Below are 27,598 nucleotides of genomic sequence, written 5' to 3' on the forward strand. Positions count from 1 at the left end.
CATAAAGGTTCATCATATTCAGGGGTCCTTGGCATCATAAAGTTTGAAAACCCCTGGTCTAAACCTCCTCGCTGTCTGTTTCAAGCGTCAGCTCCCAAAGTGTGCCCGAAAACCCTCTAATCTTGTCATAATTGTAATATGTTTGTTAGTTGTGCTTGTGCTATCGAGTTGTTCATGAGAACTGTGTTTGTGGGATGTAAGGGATGACTTTTTCACTGAACATTTGACCTGTATTACCATAGTAACACACATTGCTTTCACTTATTGATGACATACCCTCGGCCAGGTGGCACAGCAGATTCGGCCATAGTCGTTGCCTGGGTTATGTATCTGTGGGGTGGAGCTATCAAAATATGGGCGTTTGTTTTGGTAATTTGGGGGGGGGGGGGGTCTAATGCTATTTCATGAATTATTTACACTGTTAAAAAGTTGGATTCTCATGCTAAACATGGCCAAATTGTAAAAAAAATTGAGTTGGATGTACGACAGAGTATTTCTGTGCCAAATACACTTTATTGGAGGATTCAAATAAGTTTCGGAAAGTTTTTTTTCGAGTATGGCCCTGTATGACGTCATAAAGAGCGGAATACCTTGTATGGGCACTTCTCAGATGAGCGTGCGCACATCAACCAGAGCGAGAGCAAGAGCACAGCCATCAACGAGCTTCATTGGGGTGCCGTCTGCAGCGCTGTCATTTTGTTTTTAGACCACAAAATCAACAATGTCACTAAAGAAGTGTGTTTCAGGTTGTGAGGGAAAGATAACATTGTTCAGCTTCCCAAATAACCCAGTGTTAAAGAAACCAGTGTAAAAAAATGCCGTTTATTTTTCCGGAGCAGCAACGGAGTTCTGCAAGTGTGTTTGTTTGTTCCCGGTCACGAGTCGAAATTGCAGGCGGTGACTGAAACTGCATCAGATGTCTGTGTTTTGTTGGCAATCACAGTGCATATAATGTAAACGACACAAACGTACACAAACCTATAGTGAAGTGTATTAGCAAATCAGCATATTAGAATGATTTCAGAAAGATTGTGTAACACTAAAGACTGGAGTAATAAAATATCACAATATTACTGTTACTTATTTTACTTTTTGGTAAAATTAGCTTGGGTGAGCATAAGAGACTTCTTACAAAAGCATAAAAAATCTTACCAACCTCAAACTTTTGTATTGTAGTGTAGTTTCAAAGAAATTAAAAAATTAAAAAGCGCTATTTTTACCCATGTGCTCCTGAATATATTTTTATGCTTCTTGAGTGTCACGTCATTAGCTTAGCACTATTGGAATAAATCAATCAGTCGGGTCTCCCATGAGCTTCATGTGATGAATTTCTGTCAAACAGAGTGTCTGTCTATGTAGAGCGTTCCAAATCACTCACTTGAGATTCCATTGCAGTTAGGATGCTGCCTTTGTAGGTGGTAGACAGCGAGGCAGGCTCACTTGCTTTTGGAATAGAGCTTTGTATATTTAATTACATTAAACATGCTGTATCTTCTAATTGAATTGAGCTGGAAGAGAGAGAGAGAGCAAAAGAAAGAAATTGAAACGAGGAAGGGAACACTAGTGTGAAATTATTCTGCTCTGTCATAGATTTTGGTGGAACAGCAGTAACAGCAGGGGTAATTTAAATGTTTCCTATGTGAAACGATGCATGACTGTGTTTGCTGTTATGATTTTTCCGTTTCATAATAACAAAGAATGATATGCTATTCTCAGTTCGCTTCAAGTTTACTGAAATTCGAGACCAAATAACAAACAAAACATTGCCACTGTCAACATTGTCAGATGTGTGTATGTGTGTGTATTTTAAGTGTGTGAAGTGTCTATTGAATTACAGATCTGCAGTCTTTCATGGCTTCTTAATGAAAGCAGTAATGGATGGGGCTCATAACTGAAATGAAAATATTCAGGGATCTCTATCCAAACACTCCTCTTCAATAAACAAAGACTGATTTTGAGGCATTTTGGACCGTATTTTAACTGCTGGACTTTAATTAGAAATGAGTGAAGATGAATTCAAATCCTTTGATGAATTTGAATTTAAAATAAAGAAAAACAACTTTTTTATTTGTTAGACTGCACACTTTACAACCATGTATCTAGCTTAACAACAGTAACTATACTGATATATATATATATATATATATATATATATATATATATATATATATATATATATATATATATATATATATATATATATATATATATATATATATATATATATATATATATATATATATATATACACACTCACCTAAAGGATTATTAGGAACACCTGTTCAATTTCTCATTAATGCAATCATCTAATCAACCAATCACATGGCAGTTGCTTCAATTCAGGGGTGTGGTCCTGGTCAAGACAATCTCCTGAACTCCAAACTGAATGTCAGAATGGGAAAGAAAGGTGATTTAAGCAATTTTGAGCGTGGCATGGTTGTTGGTGCCAGACGGGCCGGTCTGAGTATTTCACAATCTGCTCAGTTACTGGGATTTTCACGCACAACCATTTCTAGGGTTTACAAAGAATGGTGTGAAAAGGGAAAAACATCCAGTATGCGGCAGTCCTGTGGGCGAAAATGCCTTGTTGATGCTCGAGGTCAGAGGAGAATGGGCAGACTGATTCAAGCTGATAGAAGAGCAACTTTGACTGAAATAACCACTCGTTACAACCGAGGTATGCAGCAAAGCATCTGTGAAGCCACAACACACACAACCTTGAGGCGGATGGGCTACAACAGCAGAAGACCCCACCGGGTACCACTCATCTCCACTACAAATAGGAAAAAGAGGCTACAATTTGCACAAGCTCACCAAAATTGGACAGTTGAAGACTGGAAAAATGTTGCCTGGTCTGATGAGTCTCGATTTCTGTTGAGACATTCAGATGGTAGAGTCAGAATTTGGCGTAAACAGAATGAGAACATGGATCCATCATGCCTTGTTACTACTGTGCAGGCTGGTTGTGGTGGTGTAATGGTGTGGGGGATGTTTTCTTGGCACACTTTAGGCCCCTTAGTGCCAATTGAGCATTGTTTAAATGCCACGGCCTACCTGAGCATTGTTTCTGACCATGTCCATCCCTTTATGACCACCCCCATCCTCTGATGGCTACTTCCAGCAGGATAATGCACCATGTCACAAAGCTCTAATCATTTCAAATTGGTTTCTTGAACATGACAATGAGTTCACTGTACTAAAATGGCCCCCACAGTCACCAGATCTCAACCCAATAGAGCATCTTTGGGATGTGGTGGAACGGGAGCTTCGTGCCCTGGATGTGCATCCCACAAATCTCCATCAACTGCAAGATGCTATCCTATCAATATGGGCCAACATTTCTAAAGAATGCTTTCAGCACCTTGTTGAATCAATGCCACATAGAATTAAGGCAGTTCTGAAGGCGAAAGGAGGTCAAACACAGTATTAGTATGGTGTTCCTAATAATCCTTTAGGTGAGTGTATATATATATATATATATATATATATATATATATATATATATATATATATATATATATATATATATATATATATATATATATATATATTAGGAATGCCACAATTCTCAATATAATATTGAACCGGTTTCGCATTTAATTAATTATTTTTCTACAAATTCTATAATTTGCCTCCATCCCAATACTGAACAACGCGAAATACATTCACATCACACGTTAGTGGTAGAGTTATACTCACAGAACACTTTTGTTATTCACAATCAAGAAAGTTCATTATTTGCATGCGTTTTAAAGCCTTGCCGGTTTCATTCGCGTGCGCAGTTTTAACATGCGCTTTTCCGAGCGTGCGCACTAAAAGCCTGTCAAACACGCGATTACTGGATTTACTGTGCTAATACTGTCAAATACACACACATAAACACATTACACTGGCAGCTCAGAGCTGTATAGCAGCATTTAAGTATGAAATTGAATGAATACATGTAAAAATAACACCATACATAGACTTCACTATAAAATATACATTGATTCTTATTAAAGCTACTGTATTAAAGTTTTTCAGTCAAGAGCAGTGAGTGATTTTCTCTTTGTCTTTTGTTGTTTTATTAACATTAAAGGGATAGTTCTCTCAAAAAGGAAAATTATGTCATTGATTACTCACGCTCAAGTTGTTTTACACCTGAATAAAGTTCTTTCTACATAAAATATATTTTGAAGAATGTTGGAAACCAAACAGTTGCTGGTCCCCATTGTAGGAAACAATAATATGGAAGTCAATGGCTACCATCAACTGTCTGGTATTCAACTGTCTGTGTTCAACAGACAAATTCAATGCAGGTTTGGAACAACATTAGAGTGAGTAAATAATTACATAATTTTGGAGGTGAACTGTCCCTTTAAGGACAAGCGGCAGCATGTTCACTAGGCTGCGCTGCTGTCAATTTAAGACCTGCTCGCATCTAATATACAGATACTAGAGTTTAGATTTCCTGCCCAAGCCCGAGCCCGACCCCGAACTTGACCTGAACCTGAGATTTCCCGGCACTATCCTCGGGTCGGGTCGGGCTGGGCCAGGCCCTTGATTGTTTGTGTTTTGTTTTTTTTATCATTACTTTATTAGCCTAATTGAGTGGGCAGAAAGCTATACCATAATCAGAAATAATATATATTTTTAGCAAAGTAATACTACAGCTAAGAAACAAATGTGAACAAAGTTGCTCAAGGCAGGATTAGTCTAAAAATGCGTGTTAAACTCACAGCACAAGCAGTGATGAAGCGCAGCATTCAGAAACGCTCCGAAAGTCATGAGCTGCTTGCGGTAACACTACGCATTGCTTAACTAGTCTATTTCTTTTCTTAACTAGAAGTTAAAGAAGCGTAGACATTTCAAGCTTTCTATACACATGTTTCTCATGTCTGTGAGGCACGTAGCCTTCTGAGTTTCGTTTATTTATGAGACGCACTCCAGCTCATGTGCAATGCATGTGATCGCTCCCGCGACTTCATCTCACCATTATAATCTGCTATTACTCTATTTGCTTGTTATTTATTAAATCCAAGCAATTGGCTGACGAAACCTTGATTAAAATTAATATGCAATTTATACCAAACGAAATTCATTTTAAAGAAGGGCTTCATACAAAACAAAACGTAATATTAAACAAAATATAATAACCACCAAAATCATTTCTGACCCACTCGCATCTTTGCACTTTTCATAATCAGATGAAATTAAAAAATAACATTATAATATTTAAACATAAATATTAAACAAAATAAATTGTTCAATGGCTACAACAAGTAGGCCTATAGTAGGGTACAGTACAGATGCATGTCATGTCTGAGCGGGATTTGAGCAAGCGTTGTTTTACCAGTGAACGGTTCATGAGCGCGCCTGCATAGAGGATTACTGAGCTGAGCGTTACACCCGTCAGCTTCGCTCATTACAGGCTTGTTCTCAGAACGGCCACGTATAAAAAAATGGTCGGGTATAAATCGGGCTCTGGCTCATAATTACAGTTAATGTGTCGTGCCGGGCCGGGCTCGGACACAACGTGCACGGGCTCGGGTAGGGTCGGGCTTGATTTTTTTGAACCCGATCTAAGCTCTAACAGACACGCCGATTTTACTTTCACTTTAGACAAAAAACAGTGCATAAGCACTCAAGGCTTTAAAAGCATGCAAATAAGGAACTATCGTGATGGTGAATAGTGTTCCGTGAGTATAACTCTACCACTAACGTGTGATGTGAATGTGTGTCGCATTGTTCAGTATACTGGGATGGAGGCAAATGATAGAATGTGTACTGTAGCACTACCATATTTTTTTTAAAAGCATATTTTGGAGACATTTTAATCGTCCATGATCAAAAATCATGATATCGCACACCCCACCCACACCACAGATTTAAAAGATGTTGGTGCGCACTGCAGCCTCACTTCACCGCTCTGTTAAAGTGTGAAATCTGACACCAGCATTGCAAGCGTGACTAAACACATCCTAACTTTAGTGCAAAGTGATTGGAAATTTGCTCATATCAGCACGTAGACTCGCAGGCACACTCAAACAGAGCCAATTCGGAGAGAAATAATTAATTAAATGCAAAACCGCAAAATGCCGTACCGAACAGTTCAATATTATATTGAGAATTGTGGCATCCCTAATATATTATATATATATATATAGAGGTGGTTACAACTACACAGGCCAGCGTAAGATAGCAACAGGCTATTTTATGTCGCCTAATTTGCGCCTAATTTGTAAGAGTTTACTATTGAAGCGATTGAAGTTATCCTTGAATCTGAATTAAATAGCTTTTAATTCTATAAAAAAGAAAAACGACAATGTAATGTGAAAGTAGTGGTGCATATCCCATGCTAATTTCATCCTCATGCTTTGTCATGGCGATATCGCGAGACAGCTTTTCACTCGACGAGAAATCTCATCACATTTTAATCTACCCCTAGTACAATGTAATAACAGACTTGTTTTTCTTGGACATTTATTATCATGATAATGTTTCTTTTTCCCTTTATACCATTTTAACTTGGTAATGTCAGTTTATTTGAACATGGTATGTATACCATAGTATTTTTTGAAGTACACTCTTAAAAATAAAGGTGCCAGGAAGAACCAAAAAGGGGTTTTCACTGCGATGCCATAGAAGAACCATTTTTGATTCCCTGAAGATCCGTTTTGGGAAAGGTTCTTTAAAGAACCATTTTTTCGAACCATTTATATAGTCTAAAGAACCTTTCTTTCTTCGCTATAAAGAACCTTTTGCACAATGGAAGGGTTCTTTGGATATTTACGGTTCTTCATGGAACCACACAAAGAACCTTTATTTTTAATAGTGTATAGCCATTATCATTGTACCTTAATGTTAATATGGATAAGCAGATAACAACCTTCAACTTTTCTTTTCAGATAATTTCACCATGACAGTTTAGTTTGTTTGTTTGTGAACAGGCCGAACAGGATAACGGCCACCCTCTTCCGGCATTTGCTGACCTGCAAATTGACATTCTGGACGAGAACAACCAGGCACCATATTTTCAGCAGCCCTCGTACCAGGGCTTCATCAGTGAGTCAGCCTCAGTTGGCACCACCATCTCAGGGAGCTCCAACCTCACAGCTCCGCTGGGTATCATAGCACTGGACAATGACATAGAAGAGGTAAGATGTTCTTATAAAAAGAGCCAGTGCATTTTCATAATCAATGCTGCTTCACTCCTGTCTTGGGAATGCAGAAATGCATAAAATCACAGATGGTTTCAGTCTCTCCATATGTTTTATATTGTAGCTGCTGTCAGGGGCCACACCAGTAGGTACCAGAGTGCTGTGATGTGTTCCCTTTTTCCTTTTCTTTTCTATCCTTTTCTTTTCTTTTTCCCCCCTTTGTTTTGCTTTTTTCGTTATATATGGAATATTTTGATATCCAGCTTTATATATTTATTTTAGGGCTGTCAAGCGATTTAAAAATTGTAATCTAATTAATTACATGATGTGGTGATTCATTCTAATCTAATTTATAATCACAAATTAATTGCACATCAAATTTGGCTGAGAAATTACCCCCAAACTATAATTTAAAATAATTATTGTGTTAAATGAGAAAACTATCAATATATAGAAGAAAAAAATAAGTATTTTATTTGATTCAACAAATAATTTATTACATATAAACTTTTAGGCTACAACAGCCATGCTTTTTTTTTTTTAGATGCTGCATCTGAATTGGTATTGAGATATATTTACACACCATTTATTGCAATTTAGATGTGGCATTAATGCATTTACCCAATTTCAATTGGATACACCATGGCTGCTTTCAGCCCCGACAAAACATTGCAAAACGTTTTTTAAACGGAAACGGTGCTGCGTTGAACACCCTGTTCTGATGACACAAGAGTTGCAACTATGGCAGCTGAGAAGGCCATTCTTTGTGTTATTTTTGAGGAATTTTCGGAGCCTGATGAAATCGATATAAATATGTGCATGTTTAATACTGCAAAATACAATAATACTGCAATCACTGCCCTTGCCGTCCAGAATAAAAGACAACATCCCAGTCTCATTTGATTAACTTTTTTATCTCCTGGTAATCAATTCTAATTTAAATTAAACTTGCCTTGCAATGAAGCTAAAAATATAAATAAATACATCATCATGTTGATATATATATATATATATATATATATATATATATATATATATATATATATATATATATATATATATATATATATATATATATATATATATATATATATATATATATATATATATATATTTACTATAAAACTCTTACGACAATCATGTCTTCTAATATCTTCAATTGTTGCGTATACTGAGCTGCAGCGGACACATTTGTAAAGAACTTTACTTGGACCCATTGTGTGAGCTGTCTCTTTAATACCGCATGGTTTATATACATGTTGCTGCTGATTGGGCTGACATATTTGACACACCGACTAAACGAGGGAAAACGCATAATAATGCACACCGTTTCCAGGAAACATGACGTTCAACCGGAAACCGTAGCAAAACGTTGCACACCGGTTTGAGCTTTGAACGTGCCCCATGAGATACAGTCAAACTAAAATTATCACAGTTTATTCGCTATAGTTTAGAAAATAGTAATAAAATATGACTCAAAATCAGAGTTAAACTGTCAGAACAAATTCATATTGTATGTAATGGATTACAATCAATCAATCAGCTGTCAGCTGTTAAATTTAAGTGCACAATTAGATAATACCAATTTAGGTCAACCAATTACCAAGCAATGCTTAATTTTGTTCAGTCTGTGGTGTAAAAAGGTTGCATTAGCAATTAAAGAAAAAACACTTAAGGAAAACATGGTCAGGTCAAAGTGTCTGAATAATTTTGGTCCCAAATTTTTTATCTATTTTACTGGTATACCACTGTATGAAGAATTTTTGGGTATAATATGTCACAGTTTACTTTATTTTGCTATCCTCACTTACATAAATTAACTATAGTGTCCTGCACCCACTAGTAAAAAATTATGAATAATTTTAGGTTTGACTGTAAATGGGTTTTAAATGGGTATTAAAGGGTTAGTTCACCCCAAAAAATTTAAATCCTGTCAGTGTCATCATTTACTCACCCTCAAATCTTTGTGATATTCTTTCTTCTATGGAACATGGAAGTCAATGGTAATCAAAACAGTTTGGTTACAACTTTCTTCAAAATATATTTTTTTATATTCCGCAAAATAAAGAAAATCATACAGGTTTGAAACAACACAAGGTTGTGTAAATTATGACAGAATTACATTTTTGGGATGAACTATCCCTTTAATGTTTGTTTTTTTATTATTCATATGAAAATATTAAATTGGGTGCTTCTTAATCGGAAGACTGTGTCCTAGTAAGGCTGCATATCTCGCCCTCCACATCATCAAGCTTTGCCGTGGGCTATCTCTATTTTAAGTTTTTTTGTGTTTTTCATTCAGCTCATTTTGAAGATGCATTTAGTGTATTCTATGCGTCCTTCATTCACTCACAATCCTTTGCACACATTCCAAAAATAATGTTTTCGAAGAGGAAGACATGCATGTTATCTTTTGTTTTGGTGTAAATTAATCACTTAACACTAAACTGCCAATAATGTAAGTCACTGGGAAACCGCAGACGGTCGGTTAGACATCACTGTGTTGCATTAATAGAAAGCCAGTTAAAGATTTTTAATTAAGTATTAATAGTATTTTTTCGTGCTGTGACTGTGGAGGTGGGAACATGTATGATGTAGCCATGTGGACTTTCTAGACCATCTCATGCTGAGGAGGACTTTAGCCTACAAGCCTGCGAAAGACTGGACTAGGAAGGGCGCAGCCTTTGGATGCAGCATTCCGTTTGAGAAGCACCCCATTTTATTCAATTAAATAAGAAACTTAAACTGCAGTAAATGTCTTAATGAGTAAGTCATTGAGACATTCATTCATTCAATTAGTTCAAATGGCTGATTCATTCAGGAATTAAATAAATGGCTTTCGTAATAAATTGGCCATTGAATCATTGGTTCACCCGAATTATTCTGATGTGTGTTGCTTGTAGACGCACAACAGTTCTGCTGTGGCTTTATAGGTACTGTAATATTTTTGTTGGCTAAATTAAGCAAGAGCAGACAATATTGTGTCTAAAATATAACACAATATTAACTTCTTATTTATTGAACTGTTGTAGAAATCAATATCACATTTGCACTTGTGCTATCCGGGATAAAAACAGCACTTTTGTAATATTGCATAACTATATCATATGATATAAATATATAAAAATAAAAAAATAATAAAAAAGTTGCCCTGCATCATGTTTGTCACCGATCAACCGATTACGCAAGTGTTTTTTGCTAGTTTCAGCGCGATGCAGTTGTCATTTTCACGTCCAGCACCACGTTGTCTAAATAGCAAATGCACTCGCGCCCATGTGTTTGCCCACAGGCATGTGCTGGTCTGAATAGCATTGCTATTTTGAGGCTACTGAAAACGACTGCACCATTGACCAACAAAAACCTGGTCTAAAGTCAATAGCGCAGTATTTTTATTGTTATTTAAAGGCTGCGTTATTAACTATGCGCCAATATGCAGGTGCACAACGCGTGTACACTCAGCTTATTATACACACAGCACACAAACATTTTAAATATAAAAAAATAAAAGGATTCTCAAATTCAGCCATGTAGGCTACATAGCGAATCCGCCATGGTGCAAGCTCAACTGGCTTTTAAAGGGAATGGGAGATGAGACTCTGATTTATTGCACGTTACGCACAAAACACACCCATTACTCATTAAGAGAATAGGTACAACCAGTGCTCGAAGTGGGCCGTTACTCACCAGTACGCAGTACCGGCACCTCTACATTTTACTCTTAAGCTTTCCTGCACCTTTTCTTGTGTACCGCTACTTCTCGCCTTTATAACGGATGCCCAAATGTTTAATTAAGTGGCACGCAAATCACTGTAGCTGCATTCACCTTCGTGCTCAAAAAAAGTGTTAAGTCTTGTTTATACTTTCGCCTGGCTCCGCAGCGCGAGCGTCCGCTGACTGCGTGCGGGCCTTGTCTGCTTGGCACAACGGCAAGCGAAACGGAGTCTTGCGCTCTCAACGCACACCATCGCCACTCCGCGATGACGTAATTTTTGCCGCGCGCACCCTCGATAATCAGTTAAGGGAATAGATTTTTCTCTTAAGATGTATATTACACCTGTGGCATGTTGTAGCTATAGTTTCTAACTGTGTTACTATTTGATTAGAAAAAAGAAAGAAACAAGTTAACGTTGGCCTGCATGATAATGAGGTGCCGTCAATGGTCTTGCTTTATAAATAAACCCTTATTGTAACAAATGCTATAGTTAAACAATTACAAGAACTATATGTTAGTTTTAAGGCTGAGTACAAGTTAAAAAGAGCTTTAAAATATGGACCTTCTTGAATTATTGACTAAACAATCCCCCCATAACCACGCCCCCCAACAAAGCCCCGCCCCCTCTGGTGAGTACCAACACTTTATTTTTTCCACTTCAAGCACTGGGTACAACCCTTTTGGACCATGCGCCTGGCGTGCGACCATTTTTTCTGTCGTTATACTACCAAAAGTGGATTCGGACACGCCCTAAGTGCACCTGCGCCACATGCTTCAGACCATGTGCTCAGATCTTTCAAATAGTATTAATGTTTCCTTGTATTAATATTTTATCAATTTGAATGACCTAACCACTCACAGCATTGTGAGTGACTGTATAAAATGTGCATGCTTCATTTTCTCACTATATTACATTAGATACATTAGATTTGACTTTTGAATTCTCTGAACTTTAAACCACAAGCTATTAATCTGTTGTATTTCTGAAAAGGTTCTTGCATGTCAGAGTGAATGAGGTAGTTGAGTGACACTTGGGCGTGTTTATGCAATATGAGTATTGCGTGATTGCATGAGGCTTGTTTGTTATGTGTAGCAATGCTGAATTCAACTCTCATCTTTGTTTTGTGAAGACAAAAGATCCTCAGTTGAAGATCACTCTGAATGACTACACCTCCATCTTCACCATCACGTCTGCTGGCATCACACGTTACCTCACCCTGCTGAAACCAGTGGACCGAGAGATACAGACGAATTACACTTTAACGGTACGAGACTGTACACACATTTACCTGTCTAACTCAAAACCTCCCTTTGGCTTCTGTTTGTTTTTATTTCAACTAATTATAATTCCTACTAGACTAACCCAAACATATTACATTTCATGACAAAATCAAAAGGAAAAATAGGAACATCTTTTTGTATATGTCATTTTTATGTATTTTTATTTAAATTGACATAAAAATGAAAGATGTATTAATTATCTGTTCATAAACATTTTTGATTATATATTTTTGCTTTTTTTTGCTTTTTGGAATGAGAATTTTAGGGACAAATTGACTTTATTATCATGAAAATAATGGCGTAATGGAACAAATCACAGTGGTCCTAAAATCGGCTTCATGAGTCCCTGTCACTCATCTTGCTTCTCTCATTGAAAATGAATGACTGGCCACTTCAGTTCTGTCTCTTCAGTCTTCTGTCCTCTTGAGATTATTTACTGCTCTTCTAAGACCTTTTGTGTGTCACAATCTGCCCTGTGGTGGTACTCCGGCATGAGGAGCATCTAATTTATTAACAACAGGGAATGTTCTTACTTTAAGATTTATATTTCTGTCTTGAACATCAAGCCTCAGCATGACATCTCTTTGCTGTGATGAAAAAAACAATCCGATTGAAACGATGCTGTTTGTCCAGTATGTGAAGTGTCTCTTCAGGACTCTGTCCATTGATCTAATCTATTGATCTGAGATTTGGGCTCAAGTGTCTTTGATCTTTCTAGAATCCCTGATCTCCAAGAAGCTGTTAAAAAGATAGCTGGATCACAGGAGGACCATTTGAGTGCAGTGTTTTGATCATTGTTTAATCTGAGAGGTGGTGTTTGTTTCGTGGACCATTCACTGCAATGGGATGTTGAGATCGATTTGATTTGGGGCTGTCCCATTTGGGGCTAAAGAATGGATGACATTAGGAGTAGGCAAGATGATAAAGATGCAAATTTGTAATAGTTTTATTTCAGGGTATTTGTTTATGTATTTAATTTGTGACCTGTTACATGAAGCTAATTGAACAAACTCGGAGCTTCAAAGATGGTTTACAGTCGACCAAACAAATCTAACCCGGTTTTGATCAGATTCAACAGGTTCATAGTGCTTCTGCAGCGGACAGCCAATCACACGGAACATGGAGAGTGTTTGTTTGAGTCACTGCTTGCGAGAGAGTTGGCACAATTCACTTATCTGCTAAAGATTTAAGAGATTGTAATGAAAAAAATCAGGAGTTTAATTTACAAGACGAAAAAAAAAAACAGCTGCTGGCAGGGATGTTTTAATAGGCAGCTGAAAGAAAATATACATGCAAGCATAGAAATTGTTAAAGCTTTATATATATTAATTGTATATCAATATATGTAATTTTCATTTAAAAAAATAAGGTGATAATTAAAAAGTGTGTAGGCCTATATTATTGTTACATTACTGCTCTGAGACAAAAGGTTGCAAAAGGTTGCAGCTTTAATGAAAGGGTAATGCAAAGTCGTTGTCCATAAAACAGGCAAGAGGTCATAACAGGTAATCAGTCCAATCAGGCAAACAAGACAAGAAAATGGGTAATTCACAGAACAGGCAAGACATCCAAAACCAAGAGACAAGAAACCAGGGAAAACCGCTCAGAAATGCAGTATACAACTAACAAGACTTTGCAATGAATGAATGAGATAACCAGGCTTATATAGGGTGAAGTAAACAGGGTAATGAGACACAGGTGGATGTAATCAATGAGTGCTGATGAGTCCGGGCAAAGGATTATGGGAGATGTAGTCCTTGATGGAGTGACAGTCCGGGGTGGACTGTCCTCAGGTAGTAATCAGGGGCACTCTCACTGGTGAATCATGCCAATTATATTAAGGAAAATGTGGTTTATGCTGCCTTCACGTGCTATCGAAAATTTCCTAATTCCCACTTTAGAAGTCGTGATTACGAGCTTGTTGCATTCAAGTGCTTTGTTGTCGGAGTGAACAGGAATCATGGTGGACACCAGGTTATTCTTGTCTTTTTATTGGGAAAATCTTATTAAAAACCAACATCATATGTAGTCTCCTCCCATGCACCGACAACCATAAACATTCCAGATAGTCCGCTTTCTGCTGATTCTGTAATTTCAGTCAAATGCAGTCTATTTTCGCTGTGTACCAAACATACAATACGCTTCATATGATTACTCTTACATGTAAATATGTACTAAATTAATGTCAAGACAAGACGACCTTGCGGTTTTGGAAAAAAAACAATAAAACCACACCTGCCACAGCAGTCTAGTTCTCCCCGCCACCATGTTTTAAGCTTATGACACGCCCATCTCGGGAATTGGGGTATCAAAATTATTTCCGAACTTCCCAGTGGTAAACACGACATCAGAGGGCGTTCATGTGCAATTTTTACATAGGAAACTCGTATTTGCGATAATTCCAATAGCACGTGAAGGCAGCATAAGTGTTGTATAGAAAATATTGAGAACATTAACTATAAATATTGAGAACTTGTTGAGGCTTGAATTGAGGAAAATGATTAAGGTGATAAAAAAGAAGAAGAGAAGGCTAACTATTTATTTTAAGAGAATCGGTTCAATTATGCGGTTTATTAGAGATACCATTTGGCATCTGTTAAATTTGACTGTTCAGTTATGTTTGACATTTGAAAGAGTTTCTGTTATTTTGAATTGTTACTATTGTGCAGAAGAGTAGAGTTTATGGTTAGGTTGTGGATAACTGAATACTAATACAATGAAGTATATTGCTTTGTTCAATGAGTAATAGTTTTGCTAATGCCAGTGCATTAATAAATGTGTTCCTACTTGTGCTGTGGCAGCAGTTTGCAGTCTTTTAATTGTACAACATGACTCAGTCAAATACAAACAGGTCATTTCTATTCACTCAAAGGGACACTTTTGAGTATCAGCTTATTAAAACACACACACATTTCACTAAAAATATTAAAATCATTGTGTCATAGACTAAATAATTTAGGAGATTTTACATGAATTATTCAGGTAGATTCCATTAAAGAAATCAAGCCTTAAAAATACAAAAAAAAAATATAATGTGCAATATTACTATTTATATATATATATATATATATATATATATATATATATATTTTTTTTTTTTTTTTTTTTTTTATATATATATACATATATATACACCGATCAGGCATAACATTATAACCTTCCTAATATTGTGTTGGTCCCACTTTCGCTGCCAAAACAGCCCTGACCCGTCGAGGCATGGACTCCTCTAGACCCCTGAATGTGTGCTGTGGTATCTGGGAACAAGATGTTAGTTGCAGATCCTTTAAGTACTGTAAGTTGTGAGGTGGGGCCTTCATGGATCAGACTTGTTTGTTCAGCACATCCCACAGATGCTCGATGGGATTGAGATCTGGGGAATTTGGAGGCCAAGTCAACACCTCAAACTCGTTGTTGTGCTCCTCAAACCATTCCTGAACCATCTTTGCTTTGTGGCAGGGCGCATTATCCTGCTGAAAGAGGCCACAGCCACCAGGGAATACCGTTTCCATGAAAGGGTGTACATTAGGGGTGTGACCAGATCTCGTGCCACGAGATCTCGCGAGATTAGTATGTGACTGTCGTTTTGCTTTTTATAGAAATAAAAACAATTTAATTCAGCTGGATGACGGTCGCTTCAATTCCATCAAATCATCATCCAACACGAATTGTTCGAGCGGTACGTGATCACTGATCACGTGATGAGAAGACTGACAGGACCGTGGCGGAGGATTCGTTGTGCAACAGAAGCGTCAGACAAATCTTATCTTGGCATGTTAAGCACCAGCGCTCCCTATTCCACAGAGTACACATGAATGCGAAATTGAAAGTGAAAGTAAACCAGAGCGCGCATTCAAACGTGATTTCAATACGTTACCGCTGTTTGAAAGCGACTCCCTGAGGCATGCAAATATCTCCCAATATGAATATCTGAGGCTTGGCTATGTAGTTGTAACCATATCTTAGCTCCGTAACATACTTGAAGAAAAAATTGGTCTCTATTTGCACTTTGCATATTGAGATAATACTTTGATTATGGTTGTACTTATTGTTTGCACTTAATATCTATTATCAATTTGTGGAAAGGAGTTCAGTTAGGGGGTCAAAAGTTGTAGAAGCTCATAAATCATGTGCAGAGAGACAATCATACAGGAAAGAAGCCAGTCATTTGAGTTTGTGGCAACACCTTGAGTGCTTGAGTATTGTTGTATTTTACTGCATGTGATAATTCATACTCAGAAAGTAGAACTGAAATGACATTTATTACAAGATGATGAGTTAAAACATTTCAAATGTACCTGGAAACAATTTTTCTAGTCATGTATTTCGTCATTGAGGATTTCTTAAAAATACTGTGTAAAATCTTGTCTCGTCTTGTTCTCGTGAACCCAATCTCGTGTCTCTTCTCGTCTCGTGAGCCAAGGGTCTCGTCACACCCCTAGTGTGCATGTTCTGCAACAATGCTTAGGTAGGGGGTGCGGATCAAAGTAACATCCACGTGGATGGCAGGACCCAAGGTTTCCCAGTAGAACATTGCCCAAAGAACATTGACCATCAAACTGCCTCTGCCTCCGCTGGCTTGTCTTCTTCCCATAGTGCATTCTGGTGCCATGTGTTCCCCAGGTCAGCGACGCACACGCAACCGGCCATCCACATGATGTAAAAGAAAATGCGATTCATCAGACCACCTTCTTCCACTGGATTACTCCGTGGTCCAGTGCTGATGCCTGTGTGCCCAATGTTGGCGCTTTCGGTGGTGGACAGGGGTCACCATGGGCACCCTAACTGGTCTGCGGCTATGCAGCCCCATACACAACAAACTGTGATGCACTGTGTATTCTGACACCTTTTTATTAGAGCATTAACTTCTTGAGCATTTTGAGCTACAGTAGCTTGTATGTTTGATTGGACCACACAAGCCAACCTTCGCTCCCCACGTGCATCAATAAGCCTTGGCCGCCCATGACCCTGACAAGCGGTCCACAACTGAACCCTTCCTTGGGCCACTTTTGATAGATACTGACCACTGTAGACCGAGAACAACCCACAAACACTGCAGTTTTGGAGGTGCTCTGTCTAGCCATCACAATTTGGCCCTTATCAAACTCGCTTAAACCAATTGCTTGCTAATTTTTTCTGCTTCTAACACATCAACTTTGAGCACAAAATGTTCACTTGCTGCCTAATATATCCCACCCACTAACAGGTGCCGTGATGAAGAGATAATCAGTGTTCACTTCACCTGTCATGATGTTGAGTGTCTCTTAGTTTTTTCCAGAGCTGTATATATAGACACCCTCTTTTTTCTTGAATTCAAAATTTCAATTAGACCCACTGCCACAGGTGTATAAAATTAAGCACCTAGCCATGCAGTATGTATTTAAAAAACATTTGTGAAAAAACAGGTTGTTCTGAAGAGCTCAGGGAAGAGTGATACTATGATAGTATGCCACCTTTGCAATTATTCAGTTTGTAAAATAGATATATATTCCACGCTCAACTCTAAGTGGTGTTTTTGGAAAGTGGAAGCATTTAAGAACAGTATCAACTTGGCCATGAATCGGAAGACTAGGTAAAGTCACAGAACGGGGTCACTGAGTGCTGAGAAAAACTGTGATGCGGGAGCTTCATTGAATGGATTTCCATGGCCAACCATCTCCATATTATTATCTATGTATTTAGAATGCAATTTCATTAAAGTCCCTGGTATTGGAATGGTCAGATGTCCCAATAAGTTTGCCCATATAGGTTGATTTTAGGTATGATTTTAAATTAAAAGTTAGATATTATTTGTCGGAATATAATTACTTCTGTGTAATGTATTAAGAATATAATATATATATGTGTGTGTGTGTGTGTGTGTGTGTGTGTGTGTGTGTGTGTGTGTGTGTGTGTGTGTGTGTGTGTGTGTGTGTGTGTGTGTGTGTGTGTGTGTGTGTGCGTGCGTGCGTGCGTGCGTGCGTGCGTGCGTGCGTGCGTGCGTGCGTGCGTGCGTGCGTGCGTGCGTGCGTGCGTGCGTGCGTGCGTGCGTGCGTGCGTGCGTGCGTGTGTGTGTGTGTAAAATAAATAATCAGCAGCCAAAGCCACACACTTTTGTCTCTAAATGCTTTCACTTTGAATTGCTTTAATTTTGAGTAAGAGATACAAAGTGAGTGGCTTTATACACTTTGCTCAAAGCTGATTGGTCCAGTTTTGTTTTGCGGTCTCTTACCCCAAATAAAACCTGTCCCGGAGCAGGTCCATTAGCCATGTATATTACATTTCCATATCGATGAACACTGCTAAAAATCAATGCATCTTCTTGGGGGGAAAAAAACGGAGTTTGCTAAAACTATACCCAAACTTAGGTAGCAACCGAAACGTCTCGCGAGAGCCAATCTACTTCGAGTGTAACTAAACGAGCCAATGCACATTGGCATGCAATGATTGCACCAGGTGCTCATGCCACGCCGCGCGGGTATAAATGAGACACAGGTGATTGCATCAAATCAGCCTTTTGCTGAGGAGCCGGGTAGGTAGACAGGCACCCCAGCAGGGTACAGAGGACATGGCGACGGGACGTGGCGTCTCCGTTCCCTCCTTCAGGGAACGAGGGTTACATACGTAACCGAGACGTTCCCATTCAGTCGGTCACTCTCGACGCCACGTCGGAGTACCGACGAATAGGAATCCCTACCAAAGCGACATGGCTTCTGCCCCCATCCAGTGCCCTGTGTGAGCCACCTGAGCTCTCTTACCTGATGAGACGGGGCTCACACCGGGAAGTCCATCACTGCTGTTCCGCATGACCCGCTCAGTGATTATTGGATAACACTGGGAAAGCGTGCCCTAGAGAAGGGAACGCTGCGGAGCCCACATCGTACCCCGAAGGAGTTATGTGGAGTACAATGCTGAGCCGTAGCCCGCAAGGAGAAGGGGGCTCAGTCCCACTGCAGGGAAGGCTCTCCCAAGGGAAAGACACGGGCTTCCCGTAGGAGCGACCGTGGAAGAAATATGGGATCCCCGCAGGGTCACTCATATGGCCCAAGCCCAATACCGGTTCTCAAGGATTCAGCGGCAAGGGGCCTGATGCCAGACGTTCCGCCACGTCCGGCACCGAGGGCGGTGGAGGACTCCCAGAGTTTGCTTCTGGAGAATATAAGCGCCGTAGCGCAGCAAGCCGACAAGAGCCGGGGCCTCTCAGTGCTTCTACCCGTTTGAGGTGAGAACACAGGAGGAGACCGGCTCTACACGTAGGCTATAGAATCTAGCGAACGTGTTGGGTGTCGCCCAGCCCGCAGCTCTACAGATGTCTGACAGCGAGGCGCCACGTGCCAGCGCCCAGGAGGATGCAACACTTCTAGTAGAGTGTGCTCGCACCCTGAGCGGACAGGGCACACCTTGTGCTTGGTAAGCCAAGGTGATGGCATCCACTATCCAGTGGGCCATCCTCTGCTTGGAGACAGCCTTTCCCTTCTGCTGGCCTCCGTGACAGACAAAGAGCTGATCTGAGGTTCTGAAGCTTTGAGTTCTATCCACGTAAACCCGCAGAGCGCGGACGGGACAGAGCAAAGCTAGGGCTGGGTCTGCCTCCTCCGGGGGCAGCGCTTGCAGGTTCACCACCTGGTCCCTGAAGGGAGTGGTAGGAACCTTGGGCACATAGCCAGGCCGGGGTCTCAACACCACGTGGGTATCACCCGGCCCGAACTCTAGGCACGATTCGTCGACCGAAAATGCCTGCAGGTCCCCTACCCTCTTGATGGAGGCCAATGCAGCCAACAGCAAAGTCTTCATTGACAGAATCTTTAGCTCTGCTGACTGCAAAGGCTCAAATGGGGCATTCTGAAGTGCTCGGAGCACCAGAGCAAGATCCCAAGAGGGTATGGAGGGGGGGCGAGGAGGATTTAACCGTCTCGCCCCCCTAAGGAACCTGACGACCAGGTCGTGCTTCCCAACTGTCTTACCTTCTACATGGTCGTGATAGGCGGATATTGCAGCAACATAAACCTTGAGGGTGGAGGGCGACAGCCTACGCTCCAACCCCTGTTGCAGGAAGGAAAGCACAGACGCGATCGAACATCTTCGGGGGTCTTCTCGGCGAGAAGAACACCACTCGACGAACAGGTTCCACTTCAAGGCGTAAGCCTGTCTTGTAGACGGTGCTCGTGCCGAAGTGATGGTGTTAACTACCTCTTGGGGTAAGTCACCTAGAACCTCCGCGTCCCGTCCAGGGGCCAGACATGAAGCTTCCACAGGTCTGGACGCGGGTGCCAAAGGGTGCCCCGTCTCTGAGTCAGAAGGTCTTTCCTCAGAGGAATCGGCCAAGGAGGGGCTGTCGCGAGGAGCATAAGTTCTGGAAACCAGGTCCGGTTGGGCCAGTACGGCGCCACCAGTAGGACCTGCTCCTCGTCCTCCCTGACCTTGCACAGAGTCTGTGCAAGTAGGCTCACTGGGGGAAACGCATATTTGCGCAGCCCCTGGGGCCAGCTGTGTGCCAGGGCATCCGTGCCGAGTGTACCCTCGGTCAGCGAATAGAACCACTGGCAGTGGGACGTTTCTGGGGAGGCAAACAGGTCGACCTGTGCCACCCCGAACTGTCTCCAAATCAGCTGAACCACCTGGGGGTGGAGTCGCCACTCGCCTGGGAGCGCAGCTCGTGAAAGCTCGTCGGCCACACGGTTGTGCACACCAGGGACATGAACGGCCCGAAGCGACCTCAGACACTTCTGACTCCAGAGGAGGAGATGGCGGGCGAGTTGCGACATGCGACGGGAGCGCAGACCACCTTGTCGGTTGATATACGCAACAGTCGCAGTGTTGTCCGTGCGGACCAGTACATCTTTGCCCCGTAACCGCGCTTTGAGGCGGCTCAGAGCAAGATGCACTGCTAGCAACTCGAGGCAATTGATATGCCAATGCAGGTGCGGGCCCGTCCAAACCCCTGACACTGCATGCCCGTTGTACGTGGCTCCCCAGCCCATGGCAGAGGCATCCGTGAAAACCACAGCGTGCCTGGACACCTGTTCCAGGGGCACTCCGGCCCGAAGAAACGAGGGGTCTGACCATGGACTGAAGGACTGGCGGCAGGCCGGTGTGATGCTCACCCGGTGAGTGCCGCGTTGCCACGCCCATCTCGGGACTCGGCCGTGTAGCCAATGCTGAAGCGGTCTCATATGAAGCAGGCCGAGCGGTGTTACTGCCGCAGCGGCCGCCATATGCCCCAGGAGCCTCTGAAATTGTTTCAGTGGAACCGCCATCCTGCCTTGAAACGTGTTCAGGCAGCTCAGCATCGACTGGACACGCTCCTCCGTGAGGCGCGCTGTCTGTTCGACCGAATCCAACTCCATACCGAGAAAAGAGATCCTCTGCACGGGGGCGAGTTTGCTCTTTTCCCAGTTGACCCGAAGACCCAGCTGGCTGAGGTGTCTGAGCACCAGGTCCCTGTGTTCGCACAACTGATCCTTGGACTGTGCTAGAATGAGCCAGTCGTCGAGATAGTTGAGGATGCGAACGCCCTGTTCTCTCATGGGCACAAGGGCCCCCTCCGTGACTTTCGTGAAGACACGGGGGGACAGGGACAGCCCGAAGGGCAGGACTCTGTACTGATATGCTCGACCCTCGAACGCAAAGCGCAGAAACGGCCTGTGTCGAGGAAGAATCGAGACATGAAAGTACGCGTCCTTCAGGTCGATCGCTGCAAACCAATCTTGGGGACGGATGCATTCGAAAATGCGTTTCTGCGTGAGCATCTTGAACGGTAGCTTGTGGAGGCTCCGATTCAGGACTCGCAGGTCCAAGATTGGCCGTAACCCACCGGTTCTCTTGGGTACAATGAAGTACGGGCTGTAGAAGCCGGTCTTCATATCGGCTGGAGGGACCGGCTCTATCGCGTCCTTCGCCAGTAGGACAGCGATTTCCGCACGCAGGACATGGGCATCTGCAGCATTCACCGAGGTGAAGCGGACGCCCTTGAACCTGGGGGGGCGCCGGGCGAACTGAATCGCATAGCCGAGCCTGATGGTCCGAATGAGCCAGCGAGACGGACTGGGGAGCTCTAGCCAGGCTCGCAGAGACCGTGCAAGCGGGACCATAGGGACCACCGGCGTACCCACGGTGGGGCAGCGAGGTGGAATGCAGGAACCGGGCTGGGGCGGCTGTCTCGTGGAGGCGGCCCGCAGCGAGGTGAGAGTGTGCTGTGCAACACTTACCTGATTCCACAGGTGGGCAGGAGGAACGTGAGGAGGTCGTCCACTGCTGCCCGCTGGCGAAGGGGGAGGATGAGTGTGGTCCGGCGTTTGACCGGCCACAACTCTCCGAGCCCCCTGAGGACCCAGAGATGGAGGAAATTGCTCTTTTATTGAAAATTTGGGTACCGCTGGGGCTGAGCCCAGCGGCGGAACAGAAACAAAACGGAACACAAAATTCTCCTCCCGGCCCTCCTCCGGGGGATGGAGCGGTGCGGTCACCGTCTCCAGAAGAGCAGTCCTCCCCATCTCCGGGTCGCCCGTCTCAGGGCCGCTTGCCCTTGCCCCTGCCTTTGCCACCTCTCTTGGCAGGAGCCTGGACGGGCTGGGCGGCCTGCTTGCGCCCGGCTCCACGACGTCGCTTGGGTGGAGGCTGCTGCTGCGACGCGGGAGCGGAGGCAGACGCAGGCGGCCGCCCTCGGCGACGAGCAGACTGAGGTGCTGCCGGCGGCGGGGTGGAGACAGCAGCTGACCGCCGTGGCAGGATGTGACTGATGGCCTCAGTCTGCTTCTGTGCGGCCGAGAACTGCTGGGCGAAGTTCTGGACCGCGTCGCCGAAGAGGCCGGTCTGGGAGACGGGGGAGTTAAGGAACCTGATCTTGTCGGTCTCCCTCATGTCTGCCAGACACAGCCAGAGATGGCGTTCCTGGACCACCATAGTGGACATCGCACGACCCACGGCCCGCGCCGTAACCTTCGTCGCACGAAGCGCGAGGTCCGTTGCGGTTCTCAGTTCTTGGAGAACTGCGGGATCGTGACCACCCTCGTGCGCGCACACGTCAGGCTGCACCCACCCCCTGACTGTGTCGCCGCGACCCCGCCCCCTGCGTGCTTCAGCACCAAGGAGAGCGTCCTTCTGAAAGAGCAAACACAGATAGAGCTTGCGTCTTTTTCAAGATGACATTCTATCTGTGTGTTTCTGGATGCGGTGGTTACCTGTCACCAAGGGATGGTCACCAGCGCTGTATCTCGTGTTTGGGCGTTCAGCACGCTGAGGCAGCGTTGGTGGATGACTCATGTTCTCACTGCGGGAACATGACCATCTCGGAGTTGCGGTCTAGACTCCATCTCGCAAGGGGTGGAGTCCCCGTGCCTCTGCCTCGATCTAACCCTCCACAGAGGGCCCAGGCACTGAAGAACCTGCAACAACGCCATAGCGTGTAAGGCGGAGCCTGCCTCTCCACAAGCCTGGTAGGCCTTTCCGATCAGATCGGACGAGTACCTACAGGCTCGGGAGGGGAGACACGGGTTCCCCCTGGATGTGGAGTTAGGGCACAGTTGCATAGCAACGGCCCGTTCCACGGGAGGAACCTGCGTGTAACCCTTTGCAGGTCCACCATCGAGGGTGGTGAGGGAGGAGGATCCACTGGGCCGGTTTCGGGCAGTAAAAGGTGCCGTCCACGACCTAGTGAGCTCCTCGTGCACCTCCGGGAAGAAAGGAACCGGGGTGGGGCGCTGAGAACCAGCACGGGCCACCCCGAGAAACCAATCATCCAACCTTGAAGGTTCGGGACACGGTGGAGGGTTCCACACGAGCCCGATCTTCTCGGCGGCCCGGGAAAGCATGGCCATCATCTCCGGATCCGTATCGGGCACAGCGGATCTTCCCGAAGGAGCCCCCTGCGCCGACACGTCATCTCCAGAGAAGTCTGACCCTCCCTCCGATGCAGCGATGGACATCTGATCATCAAGGGGAGCCCCGAAGGATACGGATGGTGCACATCTCGAGGACGGCCCACCACGTTCCGACGGCAGCTCTACTGGCTGCGGAGTGCGTGAGGGATGAGGGTTCCCCGGGGGTTGGTTCCCTGGGGGAAGCGCGCTCACCGTAACCCTCAAATCACCCGCGCTACTGCCTGAAGTAACCCTCTGTGGAGGGTTAGATCGAGGCAGAGGCACGGGGACTCCACCCCTTGCGAGATGGAGTCTAGACCGCAACTCCGAGATGGTCATGTTCCCGCAGTGAGAACATGAGTCATCCACCAACGCTGCCTCAGCGTGCTGAACGCCCAAACACGAGATACAGCGCTGGTGACCATCCCTTGGTGACAGGTAACCACCGCATCCAGAAACACACAGATAGAATGTCATCTTGAAAAAGACGCAAGCTCTATCTGTGTTTGCTCTTTCAGAAGGACGCTCTCCTTGGTGCTGAAGCACGCAGGGGGCGGGGTCGCGGCGACACAGTCAGGGGGTGGGTGCAGCCTGACGTGCGCGCTCTCTCACACGAAGGCGCTCTCTTACCAGCCGTAAGAACGGCTTTTCAGCGCTCTCCACCTAGCGCACCGAACCAGCTGTGAGAACAGCCTTTGTGATTGCTCTAGACAAACAACACAGAGAGATGATCCGAAAACCACGCGACCGCTGCTGTGCCGTCACACCAACACCGACTGAAGAGATCGCTTCCGAAAGGCGGCTTCCGTCTTCAGTCAGGACTGCGAAGTAGTGAGTGATATCTGGCGTTACCATCTACCACCCGGCTCCGAAGCAAAAGGTTGATTTGATGCAATCACCTGTGTCTCATTTATACCCGCGCGGCGTGGCATGAGCACCTGGTGCAATCATTGCATGCCAATGTGCATTGGCTCGTTTAGTTACACTCGAAGTAGATTGGCTCTCGCGAGCGAGATTCCTATTCGTCGGTACTCCGACGTGGCGTCGAGAGTGACCGACTGAATGGGAACCGGCTTTGTTAAGTTGGCCAATGGCTTTGGCCAATCATAGTTTATAATTTCGGGGTGGCCAATCATATTTAACTCGCTTGGACACACCCCTGCTCACTTCAAGATTTTGGTGATTTAGATCCTGATAATCAGCGTTAATCCATTTGAAAGGCTTAACAAAAGTCTGCTTATCAGCACAAAACAGAGACCGATTCACATTTAATACGTTTTTTTTATAAAGAACAAATGGCTGAAACAAGCACATGAAAGGAAACAAGCTATATAGTCCTGCAGAGAGGCCGACATAATTAAAGCCTACTTTCCAGCAGTGTGAAAAATGCAGTCATTATTTACTCACTTTCATGTCATTACAAAAAAAACTGTATGACTGACTTTATTCTATGAAACACAAAAGGATATTATTAGCAGAATGTTTGAGCTGCTCTCATTGTATAAACTGAAAGTCAGTGGTGGTCAGGGGCTGTCAAGCTCCAAAAAGTAAAGTAAATTATGACAACATTTTTGAGTGAACAATTCATTTTAAAGTTTTTTTTTTTTTTTTGAAGGGGATTTTTCATGCAACGTGTTCTTTTTGGCTGGTCACATCATTCACACGCGGCCTGTCTCAGGGGTTTGGCTGGACAGTTGATCCTCTGACAGGCCAAAGTTTTAATTCCCATCACGATTCTCCTGCCTCCATTTTACTGACAAACACCTTTTCCCCTTCCCCTCATCCTCTGATCCTCCCTCTCTCATTCTGCACTGGCTGGAAAGAAAAATCGAAACTTAAATCTCTTTAATGTCTCGGTTGTTTCTTCTCAAGAGCAAAGATGGAGAGTGAATGGACACTGATGCTTTTCCTGCCTTTCAGCAATCTCACGTTTCTCCTCTAGATCTAATCCAAGTGAGACATTCTTTCAGTCTCCTGAGCTAAGAAAGAGCAACTTTTGAGGAAGAGTTTTCCTCAGTTCTAATATGTGGGTTTTTCCTCAGTGCATGTTTTTAACCTTATGTCTTTGTTTATTTGGTTTAAAACTTTCATTGTCTATTCAATGCCATCCATTTGGGCCATGCACACAGATGGGGAAGCTGGGTAATGCTCTCTAAATGACAGAACGAGGGCTGCGATTTTATGAGGCATATGCTGACGTTTTTCTCACTATCTGAGTTTTGTGGTGAAAGTTATTGCAAGGAAAATGTGAAGTTTTTGATCACTGAGAGATCTGATGACACTGTCTTTCATGCTGTCATGCACTTGAACTTTATTCTGTCTCTTCGATTCCTCTTTATTCTTGTACAACAATATCTCTTTTGATTGTGCTTGATTAAATATGTACAGCACTGAGACTGCTAATCTGAAGTACACTCGCATCATTTTCAAAGGGATTCTGGAACAGATGGACAGCTGAAGAGCTTATTGTAGAGCTGAACTTGCCAGGGTTACAGTTAACTAAAACCAAAACCATAATTTTTTTTTACTTGAAATAAAAAGCTGAAAATAGTATGACTCCCTCAGTTGTCCTCGAGATCTCAAAATAGACACCGAAGGGTTCAAATATGCAAAAGATGCTGGAAAACTGAAGAATTTTGTAAGACTTGGAGGATTTTTCTGAAGAGCATTGTGCAGTTGAACTGCTCAGGACAAACAAGGGACTCATGAACAACCATCAAAAAACAAAACAAACAAAAAAACAGTTGTGGATCATCCAGGTAACAACACAGTATTAAGAATCAATGGTTCATAAACTTTTGATGGGGGTCATTTTAATAAATTCAGTCTTGTGGACTATATATAAACATATTTTATGTAAAATATCTTATTCAGGACAGTACTAAATGAAAAATATTATGAATTTTGTATAATCTCTCTTATTTTGTTAAAATTATTCACATTTTCACAGATCCTGCAAGGGGTTCACATACTTTTTCTTGCAACAGTATATCAATCTTATTTAATCTACTGCTGCTATTCCAAAACAAATGTCCCCTATACCCCATTGCTTGAACTGAAAATGCATAACTGCGCTATAGTAGACGGGAATGCAGGTGAAAGATCTCCAAGCTTCATCAGCCAAACACTCCTTAAGGTAAAACCCAGCGAGTGGTCAATAACAGCGAGCGTCTAATAACGTCACACTTGAACAGTCAATCTGCCTAGGGTTAATGCAAGTCCACCTGCATACAGGCCAAACTTCTCTGGAGATCCTGCTGACCTGGAGCTGTTCTCCAACACAATGTTTACGTATGCAAAGCTCTCCTCTCCTGCTCAAACTGAGGAACCGCTGGGCTTTGATCCACATTTACTGACACGAATCTCTGGGGGAAAAGCTCATGGAAATGCAAGCCGAGGAACAACGGAATAACCCACGGCTGCTAGCTCAGCACTTTGAGTGCCTTTGAAAGGAGCACAGAGGGAGACTCTGGACAAATGTTTGCTGTGGCAGTTTTAGCCGATAACATTTGTAAGCTGTCCCATAATACTGAGAATTTTTTTGTATGAAGTGCTCGCATGCTGTGCCATACGCCAGATAGAGATTAAATCAAATCAGCAGGTCCATATAAAAGCAATACACAGCAAAAAAA

General features: G+C 43.1%; 1 protein-coding gene across 1 annotated transcript in view; it reads left to right on the top strand.

Annotated features, from left to right (window-relative positions):
• The window catches only part of pcdh15a (protocadherin-related 15a), a gene marked incomplete at both ends in the record, with an annotated part of 306,543 nt that overhangs the window by 130,184 nt on the left and 148,761 nt on the right, over window positions 1-27,598 (top strand). The window contains 2 exons of the mRNA XM_079842239.1: window positions 6,930-7,136; window positions 11,982-12,116. Of these exons, the coding sequence (XP_079698365.1) occupies window positions 6,930-7,136; window positions 11,982-12,116 (342 nt within the window). The remainder of the gene's footprint in view (window positions 1-6,929; window positions 7,137-11,981; window positions 12,117-27,598) is intronic.

The sequence above is a fragment of the Gobio gobio genome (assembly GCF_949357685.1).
Source record: "Gobio gobio genome assembly, chromosome: 18".
NCBI classification, from domain to species: domain Eukaryota; kingdom Metazoa; phylum Chordata; class Actinopteri; order Cypriniformes; family Gobionidae; genus Gobio; species Gobio gobio.